General features: G+C 39.9%; 3 protein-coding genes across 9 annotated transcripts in view; 1 reads left to right on the top strand and 2 right to left on the bottom strand.

Annotated features, from left to right (window-relative positions):
- On the bottom strand, nt 1-12732 carry tmem19 (transmembrane protein 19). Of its 4 annotated transcripts, none has more exons than XM_040035850.1 (9): nt 12641-12681; nt 11914-12030; nt 7139-7286; nt 5815-5928; nt 3560-3697; nt 2466-2542; nt 2211-2388; nt 1552-1761; nt 1-451 (listed from the first exon to the last, which is right to left on the bottom strand). In XM_040035850.1, exons 3-9 carry the CDS (start codon nt 7266-7268, stop codon nt 291-293), a joined length of 1008 nt encoding a protein of 335 aa, XP_039891784.1. In that variant the 5' UTR covers nt 7269-7286; nt 11914-12030; nt 12641-12681; the 3' UTR covers nt 1-290. The 4 variants fall into 4 exon arrangements, with proteins under 4 accessions (XP_039891784.1, XP_039891783.1, XP_039891782.1 ...); XM_040035847.1 differs by lacking the exon at nt 11914-12030 and adding an exon at nt 9086-9296 and having other exon boundaries at nt 161-451; nt 12641-12694; XM_040035849.1 differs by lacking the exon at nt 11914-12030 and having other exon boundaries at nt 12641-12732.
- A 3782-nt stretch (nt 12733-16514) lies between these two features.
- kics2 (KICSTOR subunit 2) lies at nt 16515-20763 on the top strand. The gene is made up of 3 exons (XM_040035825.1): nt 16515-17023; nt 17995-18292; nt 19281-20763. Exons 1-3 carry the CDS (start codon nt 16795-16797, stop codon nt 20098-20100), a joined length of 1347 nt encoding a protein of 448 aa, XP_039891759.1. The 5' UTR covers nt 16515-16794; the 3' UTR covers nt 20101-20763.
- Nucleotides 20764-23677: 2914 nt separating this feature from the next.
- Nucleotides 23678-27999, bottom strand: part of LOC120735962 (SLIT-ROBO Rho GTPase-activating protein 1-like) — a 44821-nt gene continuing 40499 nt past the window's right edge. For all 4 annotated transcript variants that reach the window (XM_040035820.1, XM_040035821.1, XM_040035822.1 and 1 more), the window contains exon 23: nt 23678-26874. In XM_040035820.1, coding sequence (XP_039891754.1) covers nt 26413-26874 — 462 coding nt within the window. In that variant the 3' untranslated portion in view covers nt 23678-26412. The remainder of the gene's footprint in view (nt 26875-27999) is intronic.

The raw sequence follows: 27999 nt of genomic DNA, 5'->3' as shown, positions 1-27999 counted from the left end.
GGGTTAGCAGTGAAGTTTAATACATCCATGGCCTCCTGAACATGTCATGTTTAAAAACACAGTGGCTTTGAGCTGATGGTGTGGGTGCAGCTGATGGTGCAGGTGTGGCTCAGTTATTAAAACCTGTCTTTTTTGTTTTGTTTTGTTTTGTTTTAAAAAAAAAAAAAAAAAAGAAAAAAAGAAAAGATGTTGGTCTCAGATGTTTGTCAATGTTTGAATAACACTAATTCAGGCAGCCAGCAGGTCATAAAACAGGCAGACAACTGTGAACTGTGCTTTTTAGTGTCAGTCTATCGAGGCCACGCACCCCAGGCCAGCCCCGGCAGGATGAGCGCGATGAGGACAGAGGAGAACAGGTTGACTGCGTTGTTGTCTAAGATGGGTTTCCCGCAGATCCACTGGGTGGTGGCGGAGCTGTAGCTCACCACCTTCCCGATGCTCGTGTCAAAGCCTAAGGGGACACAGGAGAAAAGTCAGAAAATCTCTGCCTGTCATTGCACGAAAGGAAATCCCAGCTGCAGAAAACGTTACCAAAAAGTTAAACTCTTATTTTTTTTAAAAAATAATTTTTTATTAGTCTGCAGATGCGGTTTACTTGTTTCAGTCAAGCTAAACAGGGACTGAGGTTTAGGAGAGCCCCTCTGAAGCTATGTTTTAATTCTGTTTAATTTTTAGTGAAATAAGTTTGAACTCCATGAGCTGGGATTTTCTCCTGAAACCAACAACATTCACTGAAGTAAAAGCTGCTTGATCTCTGAGGGCCGCTGAGTTCAATGGTTCAACTTCACTATTATATGGAAAGAAACTGCAGAACTTCACTCTAACTGGGCATGTTTAATACTCTAAAAGGAAGCCACTGACTGTTCTCCTGCTTCCTCTGATCTCCATATGAACGTCAAGCTTCAGCATCAGATTCAGTTCAATCTTATTTTTTACAGCAGCAAATCATCTCGAGGAGCTTCACATTGTGATGTAAAAACCCAACAATCAGACGACACCATATGAGCAGGCACTTTGGCAACAGCGGAAAGGAAAAACTCCTTACATCTGATTTATAATCAGCTCAAACTAAACTTTAATCTCATCTCTGTAACTCAGCAGTCAGACTGCAAACATTTGCTGTACGTTGCTGAGAATTGGTGTTTAAATCAAACTGATCTGTGTAAAGCTTCAGACACTGATCAATCATTGATCATGTAACTGATCACACTGATGAAAAACATCTGTTGCAGCTGGATCTTGGAGATTATTGGAACAATTGAGTGAAGATGAGGCTGAAATGGAACTAAATGGATTTTAAGGGCATTTTTAAAAGAGGCTGGTTGTAATCTGATTACATTTCATATTGAAATGTGAGCCCGGATTGAGATTCAGTCAGTAAATGATGTCAAACAACATTTTAAAGGTTCAAAGTATGAATGCGACATCTGAATCTGTCTGACACATCTGGGTTTGCGAGACAGAATCATAGAGGCTGTGTGGCAGATCAGGAAGTTTCTCTACGTATGCAAACACTTAACAACATTCACATGAGATCTGGCTCAAACCCACCTGAGTACTGCATGTGCGCCCCCAGGAAAGAGTCCAGCATGGACCCGAGCAGGCCGGCCACGCCGCCGTACACGACGATCGGCCACTGGGGGTCGGCCAGGTGGAGGTCGCTGACTGTTAGCAACTGTGTCACAAAGTAAGCCACACCCACTGCTGCCCCACCGAGGAAGCTGGCAACCAATCCTATGGAAGTAACACCTCCGTTTGTTCCTGCAGGGAAAAAAAGCCCCAGAAAAATGAGGCAACTTATCTAAAAATGATTTTCAGCGCAAAAGGATGCATGATTAGGTCAACTGAAATCTAAAAAAATGATTTTTAATTTTTTTGTTTACTGCTGATCTTCTGTACCTACAGCCTTTTAATGAGATGCCACACAGCATGAAAAGAAGTGTTCATCTGTGGACTCGCTTCAGATAAATCAATGTGACAAGTCACATTATTAATGAAGCTCACAATCACGCCTCCTCGTCCTGATGAACGGTTGTGAAAATCTAATCTGTGTGTTTGGCTTCATGGAAAAGAGTCAATTCTCAGGAGTCCTGAGCTTCACAACTTTAAAAAAACCCAGTCTGATCTGAACTGTGCTGTGGGACTTTTCCCCTCTTTAACACAAAGTGGAACATTCACATCATTACCCCACCCTCTTACTGGCTCCTCACCTGTGGGGACTTCCTTCCAAGTGGTTATGAGTCTCGGCTTTGATTGGCTGAGGACTGGCCCCACCTCAGATGCCCAGGTGTCCCCGGTACTGCATGCGAGCGCGCCCAGTAGGGAGAGGCACATCCAGGAGGCAGAGTACTGCTTATTGAAATCGATGGGGATCTCACCTGGACCCACCTGAAGCACGAGCAGGAAATGAACAACTTTACTAACATTACACTCACACAGCTTATTTCCTGTGCTTCTCAGTTTACCTCGATCATGTAGAGCAGCGCCAGCTCAGTGGGAACACCTCCATTGCAGAAAACCTGAACCCAATTCCTCTGACCTCCTAAAAACAAGTAATTCACATTTAATTCAAACTGTTCCAGGACAACTGTTTAAGCAGCCCAGGTAAAAGGCGGTGGGTCAAGGGGAGTCACTAATCAGATGCTTAGTTTTTTTTCTCTCAGCCACAGATCATTTAAAAAGCAAACTCGTCACATTGGCCCATTAAAAAAGCAATAAATAAGCATATTTAGTATAATAATGTAAAATATGTTATTAGTTTATTTAAATTTCATATGAATAAACTTAATATGCAAAATAATTAAATTTAAAGTTACATTTTCACCACTAGATGCCAGCAGATTACAGATTATGGTCAACAGAGGTCTATTTCCTAACCCCTCCCAATTAAATAGAGATCCTAGCTATGGTGGCTGCTGGACAAACGCATTTTGGCCAGCTACAAGAGATCCGAGTATTAAAGTTAGACTGTACTCCATAAAAGCTGTGACCGGAGTGCACGTTTCTACTGTTGTTTGTGAACACACTTCCTGATTTGCTGTCAGTGTACTCTGATAGCAAAGTGGCCCTTTCCCCCGACAGTGAAATACGTCAGTTCACCGTTTACCTCAGCTGTGAATGCCGGGTAAGAAGCATCTGCCTTTATTTACTCTGGGAGAGGCTGGAAAACTTATGTTAGCTTATAACTAGCTGCTGTTGTTGTTGTTTATCCATCTCATGTCTAATCTGTTGACGATAAGTAATTGTGAGAATATCGGACATAAATTAGCTATTTTACGTATGCTTTCGTGTGTTAGAGCCCTGACTTCAGTTCAGGAGATGAGGCTTAAGGTGAGGAGGAAGAAGATGATATTTTATTAAGATGACTGTGATGTCTGTTACCTCTTTGTTTCAGTTTGGGGAAAGGGGATCCCTTCTCAGATGATAAAACACAGAGCTAGTTTGAGTAAGACATCAAAAGTGTTTTCATCTCTCATTCTCTCTGTGGCTCCGCCTCCTCACTGTGTCACAGAGCTTCCACCAGTCTCTGCAGCACCTGTGAGGCCTTTACGTCTCTCACCTTCTTTGTACTCGACGTCGATCTTCTTCTTCTGCGCTCCTCCCCAGCGGGTCAGTCTGGAGGAGGTGATGAAGAAGGCCAGCAGAGTGGAGAAGAAGCTATAGTTTGCCATCGTCAACACAAACCCCACCAGGAGGGCTGAGAGCACAGAAACGCATGTTAGTGCAAGCTCACCAGTCATTCAGAGCGTGCCGTTCTGTTGCCAAATGTTTAAAAAGAACAAACCCAGCTGAAGATGTCAAGCTTTACAAAAAAACCCCCAAAAAAAACACCCCATAAAGATAATTTCATTTTGCGTTTCCTGGAAGGCAGAAAAATCACCTCCCTTCTTCATATACTGTAGATCGCCTGAGCGTCACAGAGGCATCATTCAGCAGTGTAATAAATCAGATCAGTATCAGTTCTTTTCATAATCTCATAACTTCAGGCAGCAGCCTTGTGACTCAGTTTTCAGAATTGTGAGGTCTTTTGTGGATCAAAGGAGCTTGCAAAGAAAATCCATAAAAAGCAAAAATCAAAACTCTCAAGAAAAATTCAAGAATTTAATGACTGTCACTTCACATGTGAAAACTTACAGTGCTGTGAAAAAGTAACTGTGCCCTTCCTGATTTCTTAATTTTTTGGCACATTAGTTATATTTAAATGTTTTGGATCAAACAAATTTTAATATCAGAGAAAGATAACCTGAACAAGTTCAATATCTACTTTTTAAATTATGATTTCATTTATTAAGGGAAACAGTCAACCAAACGTACCTGGCCCATGTCAAAAAGTAACTCATGAATTATTTGTAATTAACTACCGAGTTCAATTTCACTGCCTGACCTGCTGAATGAAGAAATATCTCAAATAGAACCAACACATCATGCCAGAATCTAAAGAAACAGCTGAGAAACAAAGTCATTGATTTCAATCAGTCTGGAAAGGGTTACAAAGACATTTCTAAGGCTTTGGGACTCTAGTGAACCTCTGTGATTCTTCCCAGGAGAGATTGGCTAACCAAAATTACTCCAAGAGGTCATCAACGACTCATCAAAGAACCCAGAGCAACATCTCAAGAACTGCAAGGTCACAGTTCGTGATTCAACAATAAGAGATTGGGCAAAAAATGGCAACAGTAGGAGAGTTCGAGGAGAAAAGCAGTGCTGAGCTAAAAGAACACAAAGGCTCGGCTCATATTTGGGAAAAAAAAAAATCTGGATGATACCCGAGAGTTTGTTGAAAGCATTCTGTAGGCGGACTAACACTAATGCAAGATTTCATCAAAATAATATCATACCAACAGTCAAACGTAGTGGTTGTGGTGTGATGGTTTGAGGCTGCTTTAGGATGCTTAATGGAGCCATGAAATCTCCTCTATACCAGAAAGTCCTGAATGAATGATGGGAGCAAATGCTTTTCACAGAACTGTAAACAAATTCCACAAAATAAACATCAAATGGAAGATATCAGCAGTAAGCTGAATATTTCAAACTAAAGACAGCAACGTGAGACGTGTGGAAAAATTCCCTCTGCTTGTCTGTTACACATATTTTCACAACTTTATCGAATTCAGGCTCTGGTTTACATTACAGGTACCGATTCAGGAAAGAAAAGGTGTCTAATGTGAGAATTGAGTCCGTTCATGGGGCGATTTTGTGACAGCATTAATGTGGATTATGAGTTTTAGATCTTTAAAGTCCATGACTGTGGCCAGAAATCCAGTTTTCTGCTCTTTAACTCAAGCATATGAGAACAAGTCTTCTGTGACCAACATGACTTCAGTTTAATGGGTCACATGACGAGATCTGTGCGTCATCTGCAGACTCGTAGTAAGAGGTCTAGTTGTTTTCTGGTGCGAGTGCTGGAAATGCGTTACAGTCCTTGGTTTTAAATGCATCGCTTACGTCATATAATACCAAGAAAACAGGCAAAAGCAGCAGCCTGAAGAGCTTGGCGTGTTAACTGAAAAATGGTTTGGATTTTTTAAAATGTGCCTCTTCTTGGAAAATATGTAAGTATTGGAGAATCTTCTTTATTTTAAAAGGTCATAGAATATCCCCCTTTAAAAAAACCCAAACCAAAACACGCTCACCCACCACTTTATTAACCAATCACAATGCAGCAACTTAACGCAGTGTAGACACACACCAAACATCACAACTCTTCTAATGTTCACTCGAAATGACTTCATAACGGCTAAGCAGCGAGCCAGGAAGCCAAAACGACTTCCTCTGACATCACGCAGGTGGGTAAAGGTGATGACAAATACTCACCGGCCAGCGCTCCCGATCGGTCCAGACTGCGTCTCTTCAGCGCTCGCATCGTCACCGTGAGGGGTACCAAGATGGAGAACAACCAACGCCACGGCGACACAGGCTGCAGCGTGCCTGAAAACAAACACACACACCAAGACTACCATCAGCACCTCTCCACCCGACTGATCGTTTGAAGGATTTACTGAAGCATGTAAAGATCCGTTTTTATTTTTAAATTGATCACAGAGTGAAAAAGTTTTTATTTTAAATATTAAAAAGAAATGAGATGCACTTTTTTTTGCACTTTTTTTTTTTTAAATATAACTGATTAAACTGCAGCTGCTGCGTATTATTCTGGCTTTTTCTGGCTCATTGTGGGCTTTGGAGGTGATCAACTCCAACAACAGTGTCAGGTCACTCAAAGTGTAACAATCCAGTAACTGTGTCTTAATTTAAAACCATGCAGGGACTGATTTCAGTGGGGACAGCTGTAGAAGGGAAATCTATCTGATGATGATGATTTCAAAATGAAACTGGAGAGACGAGAAATGAGCTGATGTGCTTCGATAATGTAAGCTGTTGAAATAATTTAAATGTGGCAGGGTGCAGCGGGTGGAGACGAGTGCAGAAGATTTACAAGATGGTAGTGAGACCCACTGTGATTTTTTGTGTGGGGACGGTGGTACTGAGAGAAAGACTGGAGGCCGAGGTGGGGGGTCTTCAGATTTTCACTGGGAGTGAGCAGGAGGAGAAGATTAGAAATGATCTGACGGACAGCTTAGGAGTGATGGAGGATATTGGACAAAGGATGATGAAGATGGAGGAGAAGGAGGAGGAAGTAGTATAAGAAGGAGAAGAAGAAGGCAGGAAAATCTTGGTGGAAATGCTGTAACATCTCTCGTCATTTGTGAAAATCTAATGCTTGAAGCACAAACAAATGCTCAATCACAAACATTTGAGTAACAGCACGAAACCCAAACTTTACTTATCATGTTGCTCAAAAGAAAGACCAGAGACCCTGACTCATTTTTATTCACCAAGTATGTGCACACATACAAGGAACTGAGTTTCTTCCTGACAGCTGTCAAGTTTGTCTTTCAACATACGCCTCGTGTCCTCATTGCCACGCTCTCTCTGTCCATGCACGACTGTGAAAAATGGTACTGAGGTCTGTTCAGCTTTTAACCCACTTCAGGAGAAAAAAAAAAAATCAAAGTTAGTGTGAAAGCTATTCAGGGCACATGGAGGGGCACATAATTTAATGGATTAACTTCCTGTTTGAAGGCAGTTTTAAGGAAAAGAAAACTCTTAAAGTGAAAACATTCCCAGGCGGACAGCTCACCGTAGAACGTGCTCATCGTGAGGGAGACGATCCAGAAGAAGAGAGAGAGTGCCAAAGTGGCACACAGCACGATCATGTCAATCATCATGTTGATGGACTCCTTCATCAAGATGTCATTTTCAGAGTCCATGCTGAGGGACGGCCCGTGCTGCAGGACAGGAGGACAGAGTCACGTCAGTGTTTGTTAGATAGTTTCTGCTGCTGTAAGAAAACAATACTGCTACTTCAAGTTGGTCAGAACATGTTTAATAACAAAATAAAAGCTCTCATTTTGTCTAGACTTTCATTTCTTCTTCATAACAGTGCCTCAGAGCAGAAAATATAACCCTAATACAGCCTAAACTTCATTTTATGCTTTATTTTGCTGTATTTTGCTTGCATTGTAAAACTACAGCATTTAGGTTTGTTATTTTCTGTATTAAGCACCTTGAAGTTACATATAATAAAATATGCTAGTTAAATAAAAATACAAGGTCCTTGGAATAGGTGGCACTTATAGGAATAATGTTGTGCAGAAAGAGTCACATGACATGTAAAACTCGCCTCCTGGAGCCTGAAGCAGAGACCCCAGCTTGGTACACCTCTCAGGTAACACCCTTGTGCCGCCTCATTTCAAACCTCCTGACTCTCCCCTGGTACTGGCTGACCTCAGGCTAGCCTGTACTCATCCTCCCTCTGCTCTCAGCTCTGTTTAAATGAACTGCCTGAGAACCACTCTCTTAATTTGCCATGAAGAGAGTCACGAGGAGAGCGGAAACAAAACAAAGCGCCATCAGACCTCCCTAACATTGAAATTATACACCTAAATATGAGAACTAAGTGTTCTCAAATTAAACAAAGCAGAATAACACTCTAAAATAATATCAAACACCGGGCTGAAGTGTCAGTTTGGTACATGGGAATATATTTAAGCGGTACTTAAAAAAAAAAAAAATACATATATAAACTCACCATTTATCTCCTGAGCCATCACGACTTGTCGGTTACACGCCCTACTTTAGCGAGAAGGTTAGCTTTCTATTTTTTAAGTGGAACAACTAACAGTAGTGTTTCTTACAAATATAATTAAAGAGAAAAAGATTTTATCAGTGAAACCAAACAGAAATCAGAAGCTCAGCTGAAGCTTCCAGGCTAAAACATCTGCCGGAGGGAGAAAACACGACGGACCCACTTCCGGCAGCCAGCCACTGAGTTCTTAAAGGGACAGTAACCCAAATTACAGCTCTTTTTTGTTTGTTTTAGGGTTTTTTTTTTTTTTTTTTTTTAAATAGGTCGGCATAGGTGGAAACACGACAAAGCACAGGCGAAATCGGAATATTTCATCAATTAATAACTGTGTTTAATTGATAGCTGTATTTGTTATGAAGATATTTCTGGTTTAAAAACTTTTATAATTTGGTGTCTACTCAGAAGACATTCCAAAGGTTTCGTGTTTTAAACTTAAAAAAAATCAAATTAAGGCAGTTGAATCCCGTATAAAAATGAAAAAAGAGAAGAAAATACCAACGCTGCACCCCATTAGAGTCATCCATCTCAGCTCAGACTGGTAATTCTTTGGATAATTAAACACCCACAACGTTATTTTTAAAGATCTTGCTGAGGTGCTCATGATCCTCCTTACAATAATTTGGCAATATTTCTGGAATTTGACCAATGAGGTTCATGCATTTTGTATATCTAGTTTTCCTGGCATGTAAAGGCATTTTACTGTGCACACATACGTGGAACTTAAAATTACATTGATGTTCGTCTTTTGGATGTTTGAAAAATTTTGAAACCGATTTTGAAACATGTGGAGCAACCCTGCAAAAATTGATGTAATCGAGTTTTTGTAGTGTTGCTTGTTTGGATTTGCAGCTTACTCTTTAAGAAGCTGGACTCAAGTAAAACATAAGGCAACAGGTAAATAACCCTTACAGACAGACTACATGGAAAGCGATGTCCTACCGTTTGATGAAACAGAATAATATCTATAATCATTCTGGCCATTCTTCTTGGAATTTCTGAGCTTCCAATGATCTTCAAGAGCTTTAAAGCTCGCTCAAAATGCAGCCTTTAATCTATGATCCCATGGGAAATACTTCTCTTCCTGACAGCAGAGCACAGAGAGACCTCTGTTCTTGTCTTGCATCACAGCAGAATTTTTTTTATCGGGTGTCTGATGAAAAATCAAACATTGACACACCTAAGTCAAATCAATTATGTCCTATTGAGAATACAGTTGGAGATTTCAGAAGCTTCAAATAACAAGAAATATCTATCCACCGGTTTGATCATTTTCCCTTCAAATACCTTTGTAGTTATTGTGCGAATTATCATTTTATTGTGTGACGATTCGTGGTTGCCAGAGGATGAATCCTACCCACTCTGGTAATCCTCTGACATGGCCTTAATATTCTGTGAAATCTTCCCAACTCAAACTGACTGAAAGGCCTAAATCTTTCCACATTGTTGATCATGGTTTTCAGATGATGAACGTTCCCCAATTCCCCCCCCCCCCCCCCCCCCCCCCCTCATTAAATTAGCTCCAGTAACTGCATGGCTTACCTTGACATTGTGTTGATATTCACAGTTCCCAGACAATTAACATACATTTTTATTGACACTACTTTTTGTTTAGTGCCATCATGGTGTTGACATTTTTTAATCTAATGTCTTCTCAGAGATACTGGATGCTTACAATGAATTCGTTGAGCAATTCAAAGTTCTGATATGATGAATCCTAACTGGATCCAAATTTTCATCTAATGCCAAGTTATTTTGTTTGCGGATATCATAATCTACTTGATAAAGTGAACAAAACCTTTGCACCGGTTGCCAGATGATCAGTCCCAGTTACTTTGGAGATCCCCTGGGCTTCACTCTTGTGCCTCCATGTGGTTTAAATTTCACGTTTGATATAATTTCAGAAACTGGACAGAATTGATGGTGTTCAAAGGATGAATCCTAGCAAATGTTATCAACTCACTTCAGTTCAATTCAATTCAATTCCATTCATGTTTATTCATGGTTCCCAGATGATGATCCCAAAAATCTTTGGTAATCTTCTAATATTCCTTCAATTTACAAGAACGTTATCAAACCCAGGAAATAAATGCTCTCAATTCTGATAACCCTTTATGGTAAATAAATTAAATACATCAGTCATTAGATGCATTACCATGATGCTACATGCTAAGATGCATGGTTCCCAGAGGATAAATTCTTTAAGTTATGGTAATCCCCTGACTTTTCATCTGGTTCCAATAGCTACAAAAGCCCAAAGCGAAAGGTACAACATTTTCTGTGCAACATCTCCAGATGAGCTGGGTGACCTGATTGCACATTGTTTTTCATGGTTCCCAGATGATTAATTCCAAATTCTTATTAGTATTAGTGTTGTTTTTGGCAAATAGTGTGTGAATATTACTGATAAAGCTCAATGTACACAGGAGCAGGCTGGCAGTGGGTTAAGACTGGTTTGTGTATTCACATTCCCTTCAGGATTAACTCTTATCACTTTAATTGGTAATTTGACTTTTCATCATTTTGGTTTATAGCCAAAAATCTGTAACACACAATCAAAAAACTGCTCAACAAGCTAGCATGTTAGGAGTAAGACAGTGAACGGGATGTTAGTAATTAGCTTTGTCGTGTCATAGTGGTTCAAAATGATTTTCCAGCTAAGATATCACGGTGTACAGTGTGCTGAGGTACAGCTGATAAGAAAGGTCAGTTTACCTTCAACTCTTCTGTCCTTATTTTGGTTTATGTGGGGTGATTTACTATTTACCACTACAAATGGAAAGTCAGTCTGAGGCTCAGGGGATATTCACTGTGTCACAGGTATTTGCACATAAATTAAAGTCTAATTATAGTTGACTGTGAAGCTCAGCTCAGCTTTAACTACCACACTGTTGAGATTAGATGTATTTCTGTTCCACTGCATTTGTACAGGCTAATAAAAGTGATTCTGTATGTGCCAGCATTTTAAAAGCTTTTCTGTGTAATGAATGTGGAGCAGTTTGTACACATTACACACTTTTAATACCAGGGTTAGAATAGATTGTGTCTCATCATAAAAACACCTGTATTTTTATAATACCCCATGAACCATTTATGAATCCATGTATGCTTTCTAAGTAAAAGATGCAGCCTGGTTTTTCTCGAAAGAACCAAAAGATGTGCCAATTATGCTCATTTCTGAGAGGGACAGCATCACCACAGCACTGTTCCATCTTCTTTTTACTAGTAACTAGTTTTTTTCTTTCCAGCATTAAAAACTTAAAAAAAAGTTTCTGCTTTTACTTGATTACATGTGATTTTGTTACTTAATATTTTCATTTAAATGTGTGCCTTTTTACTGTACTCTATTTATTCTGATTTTACTTAATTACGATATTGTTATCGAACAGTATATATGACATAATTTCATATCTTTTTACTTATTTAAGCTTTTCCCCCCCTGTGTGTTTAAATGTGTTTAAATAATGTTAAAGTTCTGTATCAAAAAATACCAATCTTGGGATTTTAAAAAAGTATATTATAATTACTCTTTTTTTGTTTTGTTTTGTTTTGTTGTTGTTATAATTACTTAAGTTTCAGCCAGCAGCAGAAATTGAGACTCATCAGACCACAAAACATTTTTTAGTCTTGTATTGTGTAGTTTTGGTGAGGCTGTGTGAATTATAGACTTTTTCTTTTCTTTTTTTAGATGGCAAGAGTGGCACCCAATGTGGTCTTCTGCTGCTTTAGCCTGTGTGCAAAGTTTGAGTTTGCAATGCTCTTCTGCATACTTTAGTTGTAACAAGTGGTTATTTGAGTTACTGTTGCTTTCCTGTCAGTATCAACACGGCATTTTCTCCCACAGAGCTGCAGTTTACTTCATATTTTCCTCTTTTTTGGACCGTCCTCTGTAAATCCCAGACATGGTTTTGTTAGAAAATCCCACCAGATTAGCAGTTCGTGAAATACTCAGATCAGCCCATCTGGTACCAACAACCACGCCACGTTCAACCCAGTTAAAATAATGTTTTTCTCATTCTGATATTCAGCCTGAATGTCTGCAGGTCATCTTGACCACGTCTAAATGCATCGAGTTACTGCCACAGGATTGGCTGAATAAATGTTTGTGTTTGTGTTACCAAGGAGTTGAAAAGGTCTACCTAATAAAGTGGCTGTAGAGTGTATATCCAAAACTATAAAGCAAAATGATTTAATGTTTTTAACAAATTACAATAGACTAAATACTCAAAACAAGAATTTATTTAATTATATCTTCCTCCCACTGATTCACACAGGTGCACAAACCTGCGGATAATTTACAGCTCAAATTTCTTGTAGCCTGGTCTTATGCTCCAATATTAAACCCACACACAGTCATAGTGGTGATTTAATATCAGTAGTTTATTTTGAATACACACCATAAATGTCTATCAGTCAAAAACATTAACTGAGATCAAACTATGAACGCACACACACTAGGGGAGAGCTATTGAAGGAAAGAGAGATTATGCCACCTACCGAGCAGCGACGAGCGGAGGAGGATCAGAGGAGATGTGGTTTGTGCGAAACTGAAGCAGCAGTAACTTTTTAAGAGGGGGGCTAGATCCACCCCTGGAGAGAGAGAGAGCCTTAAGAGAGAATTAGAGAGAAAGACCTTATAACATTCTGTATTTCCAAGACTCATGGGAAGTGTAGTTGTTGAAAGGGACTTCAACACCATGACATGATGTTGGAGTTTAGTGAATCCTATGGGCTCAAATTGTGGTCATAAATATTTTGTACTTGTAAATCAAATGTGTATTTGTGAGTATTTGAGTTTTGTAACCTTGTAAACCAAAATATGTGAAAATTTTATGCTTGTGCATCTACAGATGAGAATTTCTGTGTGTGTAAAAAAAGATTTGTGTTTGTAAAAATATTTACACAAGTTACAATTGTTTTTGTTAAGGTCTGGTTACAGATACAAAGCAAAAAACTACATGTAAATCTCTGTGCTCAGGTTCCCTGGCTGTGTGTGGCTTTCAACTAACACATAGATGCAGAAACATAACATTTTTCAAATATTTTGGTTTACAAGGTTACAAAACTCAGTACACAAATATGCATTTGATTTACAAGTACAAAATATTTATGACCACAATTTGAGCACATATGAATCCCCAAAGACTCTTGGAGCAAATGAATCCTGAGGGAAATCAATGGGCAAGCCAAACTTTAAACCATAGACTGTATATAAAAGATGGGATTAGTCACTGCCATGCCGCTTTTTTGGTACTGGAAGTGACCCTATTAGGACAGACCTAAGTTGTTTCTTGCATCAGGCTGTAACCATGTTTATGTCTGCTGGGAAGTTGGACACGTTAACATTGGAGTCTATGGCAACTGACTCACTGTTTGAAGCAGCATCAAGTGGCCACTAGAGGAACTACAGGAACTTCATCCCCTTTGATTGGTGCTTAGATTAAGTCAGGGGTGTCCCGCTCCAAGCCTCAAGGGCCAGTGTCCTGCAGGTTTTAGATATCACCCTGTGTCAACACACCTGAATCAAATGATTAGTTCATTACCAGGCCTGTGAAGAACTTCAAGACATGCTGAGGAGGTAATTTAGCCATTGAAATCAGCTGCGTTGGATCAAGAACACAACTAAAACCTGCAGGACATCTGCCCTTGAGGCCTGGAGTTGGACACCCCTGGCTTAAGTGATATTAAGGTTATATATCTTCACCAACACCCCTGACAGCAACATCAATTTTACATTTATTTTTAGTCCTTGCAACATATTTCAGGGCCCGGTTAAAAGCCAACAAGAATGAGGACATATAACAGCAATATATATGAAACAAAAACAAAAACCAATTAATATAAAACATATTCAGAGTGTTATTTAGTACAAAAAAGCACAAAACAGTTCTGTTAAATAACTGTGTTAAAAACATTAACTGTAGATAATGTATTGGGAGGTTTTCACAGTTTCAGCCCCACAAAAGATAACTTTAATATGCTTTCAACAATGAAAGTGAAAAATAAGTCTAAACCTGGGATTTGGTTCATTCCTGTTGTTACTTAGAGGGGATACATGATGAAAAATAGTAACGTGTAGGAAAACTGGGAAAAATATTGGCAAAAATATTTTTTTATTTCAAAGAACAATATAACTTCACTTCTTAAAGTTATGTTGTATTTAATTTACATATTAATTTATATATTTGAACTCCTGGGATTAATAACTCATAATAATTTGTCAGTTTACTTTTGTAAATTTGACCTTTTTTTCTTGGAAATTTGAGTTTAAAAAATCTGGATTTTTATAACAAATTAAATACAGTGAAAATAAATTAAACAATAATAAAAGCAGGGGTGGAGCTAGAAGGGTGGCATGAGGTGGCAAGTGCCACCCTAAAATGATCCCTTGCCACCCCAAGTGCCACCCCAGTTTTGCATATGACAGTGTTGTTTATTCAAATAAGATAGCATTAACAGTTTGAGCGTAATTACAGTCAACAGTGAATATAAATGCTAAAACTGAACATATTGCATAGTGTTCCTCCCCTGCACCATTAACAAATGGTTCAGGCCATAGCAGGACAGCTTTTTTCTTGTTTTCAGTAGCAAGCGATGGTTATGATTGTGCCAGAGCACATTTTGAACAACACCATGGGAATTTCGGATTTTACACAGGTGGTTGGATGTTACACTCTGGAAATGGAAGGAAGGTGATTGTTATTAACCCTCTGTGGTCCACGGACACACTGCACCTCCAAATCACATGACTGATGTAAGCTGACATAGCAACACGCTGCAGCCACGCTGACTCTCTATTTCGGCTCACATTGAAAGTTCGACTTTAAAGTTTTTAAATTTTAATTACAGGCCAGTAAATCCAGAGTTATGATAATATATATAAGCCACGCTCTTTACTAAATACTGTCATCATGTTTTTGTGTGTGTGGGTTTTAAGCGTTTTCTAAGGACAGCACGAAAACAGTAAAGAAAGGGAAAAAAGCCACCTCTTTCTTATTGGTGGAAAAATGCACCATGTCGACCAATTTAAAAAAAAAAAGTCAACATGTGGGATTTGGTTGTTTAGGAAGAGGGAAGGTTTTGGGAGTGACGGTAACGGCAGCGAGACAGAGCAAGGGAGAGAGAGAGAGCTTAGATGTGGGAGATTTGTGACGTTTAGTGTGGAGTGGATTCTTAGTGTGTTGTGTTGTGTTGTCTTCTGTAGTTGTTCTGTTGTGTAGTCGTTTTGTTTTGTGTGTCAGTGAGGGCACTAATGAATGTCACAAAGGCACATTTGCAATGTAAACACTGTCACTAAGTAGAAAACCAGCGGAGTGATACACCTCCTGTTGTCAGGCCTGCAGGTTTATCCCTGTGCTGCTCTCCTCTGTCTTTTGGTGGACAAACTTTTTTTTTTTACTGGCACATATCTTTTGTGGGGCATCTTATTGCAAAACCTGATTGTTCTCTCATTTTAGTTTTAGTAATATTTTTAAATTCTTACACAAAATGAAAAAAACAGCAGGTGTATTGGCTGCATTTTTAGATAAATAGTTGTATATGTTTACAAAATGTACAATTATATTATATTTGCATTTCAAGTTGTAAAAATTTACTCAGCATGTCTATGGGTTTTTTTACAGTAAAAAATACAACTAGGATTTTAAGTTCTTTGTGTGATTTCCGATCAGTAATAGTACTATTAATAGTAATAGTAGTACTAATGCCGTATGCCAGTGAAAAACAACTAAATTCAGTTGAGCTGAAAAGAATGATACCAAACAAGGCAAGGGGGAAAAAAAATAAAATGAAACAATCTGAGGGTGAAATACAAACGTAAACTCAAAAGGAGTCAAAAATGGCTGGTTGTATTTCAGACCTCATCCAACAAATCATGAAAAATTAGGTTTAAATTTTTGTTCATGACAGTGCAGATTTCTGACATTTTGTGTAATTTAACATGTAACAATGTGATTGTTTTCTAACAAAAAACAGTGAAACTTAATTTAGACTTGTGTTTGTAAATGAACCACCCAATGTTGTGTAGCTTTCTGGACTTTATACTTATTGGGCTACATATTTATTTATTATACAGGCTATACAGTACATAACATCAAAATTCACATGTTTTATGTAACTAAAGTGTTTAATTATGTGGGCTACAGATAATAATTAAGTTATAGACTATATTTTTATGAAAAACGTGTATACTTACTGCATTTGAATTAGTTTAACCATATGTAACCACCTACATATGTGTTTGAAAAAAAAAAAAGGCTTTGATTTTGCCACCCCATTTGATTTCTTTGCCACCCTCATGCCACCCTAAGAAAACTTCTCTAGATCCGCCGCTGAATAAAAGACCCCCTCCTCTATCGCCCCCAATTTAGGAGGTTCTTCATGAATTGATGTCCGCGGCTTTCCGTAGTGTTTACATCCGGCGTAGCCAATATGGCGTCTTGCACTTGGCCTGTTAGCTTTAAATAGACGTGTTTTAATTTCTTTGTTTCACGTTTATATTTAATGGGTTTCCTGGGATCAGTATGTAAAATTAGCTTTTTAACCACACTATTTATCAGTTGGTGTTTTTTCTTACACACACTTCCCGTTGCTAACACGGCCGGCTAACAGTTAGCTCGCCCCTTCTCCACTCTCGGGGCTATCTGCGAACCATGGAGGTGGAGGAGCTGCGGCCCGTTCCCCGGGAGCGGGCCATCCTGGAGAGCTTCTTCGCCCAGCTCGGCATGTTTTCCTTCGACCGAGCAAAGGACTACGTGGAGCGGGAGAAGGACGGCAGCAGGAGCAGCGGGAGCATCTGGAGCGCGCTGCTGGCCGCTCTGGCTCATCTGGCCGCGGCGGAGAAGGTTTACCACAACATGACGTTCCTGGGACAGAAAATAGGTAGCTTTCTCTGCTGCTGTGGTCCACTGTATAACTACCACCATAACACGGAGGGTGTGGTGGATTAAAGCAGATAAAATGGAGTATATATGGGGTCTGTGCATGTACGAAGGTAGAATAATTCGTCGATGTGTAATTGATTTCATTGACATATTAAATGAAATTAAAATGAATTTTTAAAAAACGCGCAAATCTATGAGGGGAAAAAGTTTCAGGTGAAAATGGCATATTTGTAAGAAAAAAATTCAGGAGAATGGAGCATGTTTATAAGTAAACGAAAGTCTAGGAGAAAAAATCTATTTGTAAGAAATGATAGCAAATTTAGGAGAACAATTGCAAATATGAATGTCAGTTCATGATAATAAAATGGCCTGTGGCGCTCATGCTGTGGAAGGAATGTTGGAATTGTGTGGTTCCCCTTAGAGCAAAGGGTCACTGCAATCACTAAAAGTCTGTTCTGAGCATTCACCTTTAACCTGTTGTGAAATATTTCATGCGAGTGGTCTCCTTCAGAATGACACCTTCTTTAAAACGTCAAATATGGGAATGTTTTGGGAAATCTGGGTTCAGTCCATAACGGTGATTTCAGGGTTTTTACTCCTTTAAGTATTTATCTTTTTTTTGCTCCTAATAAACAGCTTTTAAATGTAGTGCTGTGCATGCAGAGTTTTAGGTTTTTATAATTTGTTTTATGTCCTTGATGGATGTCCTGCATCACACCTTGCAGAACGTTTATGTTCACAACAGCTTCAACTGTTTTTATCGCCGCTTCAGTCAGAATTTTAATCCAGTCTGAGCTGAGACTTATTATGTTTTCATCTTCATTATAAGTAAGCAATGATTTCTTATTGTCTATTATTTGTACTCAATTAAACATTTAAAACTCCAGATATAAATTTAACTTCCACCACCAGGTGGCGCTGCAGCACCTGAGTGTTTCTGTAGCTTGACACACACCCCTCTCTCTGCAGGTGGCCAGTCCTTCTTCAGCCGGAAGGACTCCATCCGCACCATCTACACCTCGCTGTACAACGAGCTCAGGAAGGTGGTGATGATGGGGCGCCACGGCCAGTTGAACTCCTCCTCTTCCGCCTCCTACTTGGAGGACCTGTTATCGCACCTTTCAGAGCAGCTCTGCCACTTCATCCAGGCCCGCATGGAGATGGCTGACCTGTACGAGAAAATGCACTCACTGGGCAGCCAGAAGAATGTCAACTCTGAGGAGCTGGTCACAGTGCTCGAGGTCGTCCTCCAGAAATACAGCTCCAAGTGTGTATCTGATTACAGATTACTTTTACTGAAGAAAATCTTTTAATTTTGCAATGTAAGAGTTAAACAGAACAGTTCGAAACTACTACAACTAACATAGTTGTACTAACTAAGACTTCCAGACCCAGGTAGTTTGGTCCTTTGATGTTGATTATAAAAAAGCGAGATTAAAAAAAAACCCAAACATGTACGGTTAAGTATTTGGTAAACGACACAATTTTGACACAAACCAGGTGACTGTGCATAGAAATGTCTGTAATTCCTAAACAGGTAATGCAGTATTTAAATTAAAGTCCTAGAATTAAAGCTGGAAGTCAGCACTTAAATCATTTCTTCATAGTTTAATTTAAAACCTGCTGTGGTGGTGCACAGAGGCAAAAATTGTGTCATTATTCAAAAGCTTCTGGACCCAAGAGTAAAAAACAAAGAGCGAGAGAGAAAGAGAGAGAATGACATATTGAGGTTGTTGAAGGGAAACTTTGAGCTCAGGAATCTGGTGTTTTCCCCAGAGACGTGTCAGCAAAGTGGCGTGCTGCAGCCACAGCAGGAACAGAAAGCGAGTGAGCTGTTGACGGAGCTGCAGCGGAATGCGGCGTGACGCGCCACACGTCAACGGGTCAGCCAGCCATGAACCGGCGAGAGACTGTAACGTGCTTGCTCTCTCTCTCTCCCTCGTCAGCAGATCTGGGGGAGACGTTTGTCTCAGCTGCTTTGAGGTTTCTGCAAATTAGGCCAGAAGAGAAAAATAAAGGATTCTATCTCCTCAGAGAGATTTTATTTTGGCACCCTCAAAACTTCTTCACATTTTGCCTTTGCAGGTCTGTCAGCACTGTTCAGAAGTGATTGTTTCACTGGAGCCTCAGTGTGTGTTTGTTTCAGGCCTGGAAAAGATGAATAATGTCAGACCCAACAGGAGGAATAATGACTGATTGATGGATTGGTTCCTTCTTTACTTCCTCACCTCCTTCTTTCTTTTTTGCTCTTCCAGGTTTCACCATCCCATTGTGGGCCGGGTGGAGGAGGGCTTCCAGATGGAGGTGGACGTAGTGACACAGCTGCTGCGCTGCCAAGCCCAGTTGTCCGAGTGGCACTTCCTGCCCGCCCTGCTCAGCCTGCATGGTGCCAACTCCAAGCTCATCACCTGGGGTCAGCTGTTCCAGCGGCAGAAGGAGACTCGCAAGCACCTGTTCGGAGGTCAGTCCCAGAAGGCAGTGCAGCCTCCACACCTCTATGTGTGGCTGCAGCGCTTCCAAGCGGCACTGCTCGCCAAGTTCAGCTTCTACTTTCACGAAGTTCTGAGCAAGCAGACGGTACCGGCTGACATGAGGGCGCAGACGGCCCGCACCACCCCGGACTACTACGGCAAGATCTCCACCTTCATACGCAAACACGATGCCAGCAATGTGTCGCTTGTGTTTGACAACCGCGGCTCGGAGAGCTTCCAGGGTCACGGCTACCACCACCCACACTCGTACCGGGAAGCACCGAAGGGCGTGGAGCAGTTCCCCGCTGTGGTGTCACTGCCATCGGGAGAACGGCCACTCACGCACTGGCCCAACGTCATCATGATGATGGGAGACCGCGCCGCTGAACTCAACACTCTGGACAAAGTGGTGCACTTCTATGATGACAAGGTCCAGAGCACATACTACCTGACGCGGCCGGAGCCGCACTTCACGCTTGTCGTCATCTTTGACGGAAGGAAGTCTGAGAAGGACCTGCACCTCACCGGCTTCTTGCAGGAGATTTCTGGCTCGCTTCGGAACTCCAAGCCTTTCAGCACCCTCAAACCCGGGTCGAAGGGCTGAACTGCACATCGACAAGACGCTAAATTTTTACATGGTCCTGCGTTTTCTGTGGTCCAGCTGGCGCTTTTTGCTGCTTTGATTCTCAGTTTGCCAAAAATGTTCCAGACCAAAGAGATTCGAGGTGCTCTGAATTTATTTGACCTGACCGTGACAGGATGACCACCACAGCACTGCTCGTGCTCAAAGCCTTTTAATTATTTGGCATCATGCGGTTTTAACAGGTTTATGTTTTAATTCGTTATACATTACATTTGTTGTGCTTAATACAGTTTAAATAAAGATTTGAAATGTAAAACAGTAAAGTTTCAATATTTACTTTTTACATATTTTTTTTGTATTATTTATTTATTTTTAATATCCTTATTTGTTTTAAACTCTGCTTTGCTCCAGCTGCTTTGGCTCCTCCCCCTGTTTGAACCAACTTTGTTCTGATTGGTTGCCTCTCACAGGACGGGACTGCAGTGCTCAGCTATGTGCTGAGATCACTACAATAAGGATATGTGACATCATTTTGAGACCAGACAGTTGAACCTGTGAAGCTTTTGGCTCACTGCACATAAAGTGATCTCATTATGTGAAACTTTGGCTATGTTTAACAGGAATATCCATCACTGGAACAGAAAGCTAAATATTTTAGAGGACAATAAAATACATTTTTTGTGAGTATCGTCTGAGATTAAAAATTAAAGAGTGTTCATTTACTAATGCACATACACCCACTGGCCCTTTTATTAGCCCAGTGCATTTAAGCATTCAAACACAGTCAAAACGATCCTCCTGAAGTTCAAGCTAAACATCAGAATAGGGGAGAAATGTGATTTAATGGACTTTGAACAAAGCCTAAAACTGCCCATCTGCTCTCCTGCACAACAGTCTTTAAAATTTACAAAGAAAGATTTGAAAAGAGAAAATGTCCAGTGAGCGGCAGTTTCTGGCCAAAAATGTCTTGGTGATGTTAGAGGAAAATGGAAGGCAACAGTATCTGAAATAACCACTCACTGCAACCAAAGTATGCAGAAGAGATTCTCTGAAAGCAAAACCGGTTGAACCTTGCAGCTAAAGGGGAAACCAGGTACCACTCCCGTCAACTAAGAAGAGGAAACTGAAGCCACAGACTCACCAAAAACTCAATTTCTGCTGCAACTTTCAGATGGTGGGCGCACAATTTGGTGTTAACGACATTTGGAGAAATAGTGGAAAAAACTATGAAAGGGTTAAATGGCAGCAATTTACTGAACACATCAGGAAGTTTATTGAGTGGGAGAAAACAGCAAAGGAAAGGATCAAATCGATGAGAGGCTTGAATGCTAGTTTAGGTTTATTTATAATATAAATACAACACATTGATACAATCCATTTGGCTATATGAGCTCATCATTAGGAAGCTCAGTTTTCAAATACAGCAACACTAACAGACAACCATTTCCTTTATTATCAAACACATTCAAAGAAACCTCCCTTTGAGTTAAAATGCACCAACATGTTATGATGCTACATGCCAAGTACACAATCCTATACATCAAAGTGCAATGTTCACAATGGGTTAATGCTAGAATTCATAATTCAGAAATCTACTAAACACTTTATGATTATTTCATTCGGAGTGCTGCTGCTCTTCGCTCAGGACATGCGTGAGTGGACTCACAACTTCCAAAAAAGGATTTTAAAAAAAGGCACTTTCACATACACACACACACACACACACACTCACAGATGTGCATCCACAGCCTATCTCAGCACGTCATGTTTCATTTTAATCACCACACTCACAGCCCAGTTGGAGGCCACATTCAGTGTGCTGTTCAAGTGTTTTTGGGCGTTTACACACAAAGCCCCACCCTGTTAGCTTATTGTGAGTTTAAGGTTAACTAGTGACTTCAGTGTAAAGAGCAGGTAAACCAGTATTTTGACAAACACACAGATAGTGGCATGCTTTTTGCACTCGTTTTCCCCAACTTCCACTCGCGTGTTCTGGCACTCCTGGCAGGCATGAATTATCTATTATCTAATGCTATTCTAGTACTTCTGCACTTACAAGGGAGCAGAACAAGGGCAGGCAAGCAGAACACACACACACACTTTACAAGGAGTATCAGGGTCACACCGAGGAAAAAAAATATTACAAGAAATTTCTCTTTAATTTTGCAGAACAAAGTCGAAACTTGAGGAATGAAGCTGTAACATCAGAACAGAGTTGAAATAATTTAAGGATCAAAACAAACTACTTGTGTAGGAAAAATCTAGTCAGTTTTGCTAAATGCTGGAAATTATAAAAACTGTGCGGTTAGAAGTTAAGGATTACGGGGACAGGGTTGGTCTTGATTCTAATTTCAAAATCCCATTTTAAAACTAAAAATACTGTCAAGAATAAACTCAGCATTTTGCGAACAAACCTAAAGCACTATTTCTGGAACAAAATTGAAACGGAAGCTACTTTCAGCTGTTCCTTTAATCACCACAGTGAGTAGCTCTGCACGTTTGATATGGCAGAAATCTGAAACATTATTTTGAGAATACATTCAAAATAAAATATCTTTATTAAAGTTGAGATGTTATGCTGAGAAAGTCAAGATTATGAAAAAGTCAAGATTTAAGAGTAAACCTGAAAAACTAAAGCTGAAATACTGTTTTGAGGACAAGTCAGAAATTTCAGAATAAAGTCAATATTCTGAGAATTACATTTTGAGAATAAACTCAAAATAAAGCGTCCATATTAAAGCTGAAACACTATTCTGAGAATAGATTTTTATAGAAGTCAAAATGTAAGCGTACTATTTCCAAAATACATTTGAAATAATGTTCTGAGAAGGAATTTGAGATTTTGAGAATAGTCAAAATCTTCCAGAATAAAGTTATTGTTCTGAGAATAATGTTGAAATTCTGAGAATAAACACAATTTCCAGAACTAAGATTTGAGAAGAAAATTTAAATTGAAAATAAAGAGTTGCAACATTGTTCTCAGAATAACGTTAACATTTCAAGCCAGAAATGTTGAGAATAAACTAGAAATGGTTATTCTAGAAGAAAGTTGAAATGCTATTCTGAGAATATATTTTCAGACAAAATGTGATAGTCAAATTTGGGAATAAAATAAATTAGTGCTGTGAGCGTTAATCTTGTTAAAATGACGTTAACACCATAACTATGGGGTCAAATTGTGGTCATAAATATTTTGTACTTGTAAATCAAATGCGTATTTGTGAACTGAGTTTTGTAACCTTGTAAACCAAAATATGTGAAAATTTTACGTCTGTGCAAATACAGATGAGATTTTATGTGTGTGTAAAAAGGATTTGTGTTTGTAAAATATTTACACAAGTTACACATTTTTTTGTTAAGGTCTGGTTACAGATACAAAGCAAAAAGCTACATGTAAAACTCTGCGCGCAGGTTCCCTGGCTGCGTGTGGCTTTCAACTTACCAGTACGAATTTTGACCTGATTTTTCTTCCTTTCAGCTGATTGGTTAATGTCATGTCAATCACAAATTTAACAACTCAGTCAGAGAACAGATGGATTTGGCTGTTAGAGGGGTGCTTTACGGAGCTTCAGGTCCTGGAAGATTAAATGTTCTTTTACATGCCAGCCCAGCGTTTTCCTTCATCTCCATGAAGGAAAAACAGTCTGTGTGTGTCAGAGTTCGGTGATTTTTGTCTCAAAGGTTTGCGTGCTTATACAGACATCCAGAACCCTTTCAGCAGCGCTCCAGACCTCGGAGGAAAGCAGTGTTGTGGAAATCTTCACTAGTGGGGATAGTCACAAAGCTTTCTTCATTATGAATTAGCGATACATGTTTTTATTGAACATTTGAAGATAAAACAACACAAACTCTTGTAGAGGACATGAACTCAGAGATAGAAACAACAAGGAGCAGGAGCATCTAGTTCACGTAGAGCTGCCGGAAAAACCTAGACAGCTCAGTAGCCAGTGCAACAAATCCTGGATCCTTGGGTCTTAGTTAGCAGTTAGCATTAGCAGCACATGCTGCATCCACTGTGAAAGGGCCTTTATGCTGCGCACTGTAACTCACAGCAATGGTCCCGGATCAGCCCTGATTTTTGTGAAACTAATCCTAAAGTAATAATGGTATTTCTAACCATTGATATACCAAAACTTTATCCTTTCAACAGCTACCGTAAGTTAAGGGACCTAGCTTGTATGAGCCTTATGGGATATTTATATAGAGATCCTCCAGCTTCAAACTGTATTACCCTTCCAGGACCTGAAACTCAGTAAAGCACCCCTCCGACAGCCAAACCCATCTGTTCTCTGATTGGATTGCTAATATGTGATTGACATGACATTGACCAATCAGCTGAAAAGATGAAAAATTGGGTCAAAATTTGTATGTGTAAGTTGAAAGTCACATACAGCCAGGGAACCTGAGCGCAGAGTTTTACACCTAGCTTTTTGCTTTGTATCTGTAGCCAGACCTTAACAAATTTTTTTTTAACTCGTGTAAATATTTTTTACAAACAAATCTTTTTTACAAACACACAAATTCTCATCTCTAGATGCACAAACATAAAATCTTCAAATATTTTGGTTTACAAGTTTACAAAACTCAGTTCACAAATACGCATTTTATTTACAAGTACAAAATATTTATGGCCACAATTTGAGTCCACACATATTCACATTAACGCTACAAATCTCCGTTAGCGAGTTACCACAGATCGCCCCACCGTGGGGCTGCACGGCGTCAACACGTGCAGCCCCACGCGTTGACGCACGAGCTAAACGTGCTAACGCTTGACGCCATGCAACCTCTCGCATGGAGCGATCCCGTTAACTTGCGAACGGAGATTTGCCGTGTTAATGCGGTTATGGCGTTAACGTCTTTTTAACGAGATTAACGCTGACAGCACGAAATTAATGTTTCAAGAATACATCTGAAATACTCTTTTGAGCATACAGTTAAAATTTTCAGGATATAGCTTAAATTTCAAGTTCGAAATTTAATGTAATTCAGTTCAGCTTTATATTGTAAGGGAAGGACCCCACAATAATCAAATAAACTGAGAATAAACTGGTAATACTAATTTTCAGAGTAAAGTAGAAATATTGAGAATAAAATGTTGAGAATAAACTCAAACGTTTTCCATAATCAATGGGAAATACTGTTTAGAATAAACAGAAGGTCCTTAGACTACGATGACCTGACTAAGAACCTTAAAGTTGAGTATCAGAATAAAACTGTCGGTCTACAGAACACCTCACGTAGATTACGTCACACTTACGAAGCATTTTCAGTCACTCTGAAGTTTTTCTCTTATAGCTCACAAACACTTCATCACCTTTCGACTCTATTCGCAAAATTTAAAAAATAAATATAATTTTTTTTCTTAACTTGGCGCTGATGCTCCTTGATACACACTTACAACCACTCACAAACACACAGCAACAAAATCGTACACCCCACCCCCTACCCGTCCCAGAAAAAGCTCTAACCAAACTCCACCACTCACTCCACCACCCTGTTTGAATGAAGCTCCGGTCTGGGCATGAGGTTCCCCCGTCTGAAAACACAAGAAGGCTGTTAAAAAGTTTAGCGAGCTGCCGCCGCGGCTCGCCGAACATTCAATAGATGGCTGAACAGTCGTTAAAATACAGGAAACATTCATTAAGTAGCTGGACGTTGGTTAAATAACAAGTTTTCTTTCACTGACGACCTCAGGAGGCGTTTTCGTGGTTTTGAGGTGCAAGTGAGCTTAGCAGCTGAACCGAGTGAAAAAATTAAAAAAATAAATTATAAAGTCCCGCAGACGTTGTTGAACCATCGTTTGCCGCGTCCTCTTCCCAATCGAGTCGCTCGTCCTGGATACAGCAGCCAATTGTGTTCGTTTCTTTTTTTTCTTTTTTTTCTGGCAACAGTCACATCACTTAAACTACAGTTTTACTGGAGCTGAACTACACTCCCCAACTCCCCCCACACCCCCCACGCGTCTCTCTCTCTCTCTCTCTCTCTGATTACGATCTCACACAGGAAGCCCCGCCCACGCTCGTACTTGCATCTCCGCATCAGCAGTTCTTTTAGCTAACCTTTGATAAATGCTTCGATACATGGAGAAAGTAAACCCCTACACACCAAGAGAGTACACACCAACCTGACAACACATAAATATCATGGCATATCATATCATAAGTCATGTCATATATTATATTTTATTACTACATTAAAAGCCTTTTTCGTCTTTCCTACCATTTCTACCCTCATGTTGATTATAAACATTAAGCAGTACCCTGATCTCCTCTTCTGGCCCATTTTTGGCCCGGGTAGGCCTGATTCGGCTTCTTATTGGCCTGGTTTGGCTCACATGGTGCAGGATTTGTCCAGTGGCGGGGGTAGAGGCGGGGTGCTGCTTTTAGGTGGAACCATAGGTTTGGGTCTCAGGGCAGGTGGTCGCAGCGGAGCCCCGATGCGAGCGGCTGCCACTGGCTTGAAGGAACCCAGAGCATCAGGGGATGGGTTGGCAGGTCTGGGAGGTCCAGATGGAGGTCCAGGAAGTGGACTGATGGGGCTCAGAGGACTCAGGGGGCTTGGGGTGCCTGGGGTACCGGGCGTCCCGGGAGTTCCGGGGGTGCCGGGGGTTCCCGGTGTGCCTGGTGTGCTTGGGGTGCTGTGCGGGCTGGGAGACTCGGAGGAGCAGGTGGTGATGGGGCCGTTCTTTACCTGCTCCAGGGTGTCCAGGACCACGTCGGGGGCCGGACGGCAGCCCTGTCGCTCCAACTGCCTCAGCTCCCCCAAAGCCACACTCACGGTCTCCTCGATGTCCTGCAGGCGGAGAGGATGATTGAAGAATAAGTTAACAGTTTTAAATGAATCCATTCACACATCAAGTTAGATTTTGGTTCCTTGGATGATTCTTCAAAAATTAATACATGTATATTTTAGGGGACCTATTACGTTCTTTTCCAGCTCCATCTATTATTCCTGGAAAGTAGCTTTTCCATATTCAGAGCTTAAAATAATCCTTACTTATCTTATCCTCTCTTAGGCTTGTAAAAGTAATTTAATTTTGACAAATCAGTTAATTCTAATTTAACTTATGATTATTAAAACGAGAAAAATCAAGATGCAGCTGTTATTGTGCTGCAGTAATGTTCTTGTTTCCTTTATCTGCCAAAAAACGTATTCATTCAATTTAGCACAGTTCATTTAAATCAACTTAATTAAAAAGACAATTTATTTGAAAGTTTAATAAATCCACATTTTTCCAGAGTGTGAGTAATCATGGTAAAAGTAATTATCTCAGTATTGGCCAGAGAAAATGACTTTTTTCTCTGAAACAAACCATTTTACCTCCTCTCCTTTAAATGTGCTTTTTTCACTATTGGCTGCCCCTCACAAACAGAGCCAAGAGTACAAAAACCTTTCTGAATGAGAGTGTTGTATTAAAAGCCAAACACACACTCACAATTTGGAAGGTAGAGCCTTAAGTCGAACTGTATCTTTCTGTAGTAAATCATGAAAACCTCTGACTGAATCTTGAGACAAATAACGTAAGATAAGATTTTACTTTTTTAAAAATAACACAAATATATTATTTCTGCATGATTTATCACTTTCTGGAACCTGTCGGTGTTCTGACTTAACATGGAAGCATTTCGACCTCAAAGAAGACCCCCATTCACTTTCGCCTCCAGATTAAAACGGCCCCTAATGATGTCATACAGAGCAAGAGTAGAAAAAAAACTGCCTGAACCAGAGTGTTTCGTTCACAAGGATTGCTTCGCATACGAGGACCTCATGATTTGAATTTTGTCTAAATATTAGAGAAATTAAGAAACAGCAAACTTTTTGAAGGAGTAAAAAAATCCAAGTAAAATTTCTAGAAAACTGAAACCACAAATTTAGAGCTACTAAAGAATTTATAGCGTGTCACAAGAAGGACCAGTT

This window comes from Simochromis diagramma, unplaced genomic scaffold (assembly GCF_900408965.1).
Source record: "Simochromis diagramma unplaced genomic scaffold, fSimDia1.1 OVJJ01000816.1, whole genome shotgun sequence".
Taxonomy (NCBI): domain Eukaryota; kingdom Metazoa; phylum Chordata; class Actinopteri; order Cichliformes; family Cichlidae; genus Simochromis; species Simochromis diagramma.
Note: the sequence above shows the minus strand (reverse complement) of the source record. Positions and strands in the feature narration are given on the sequence as shown.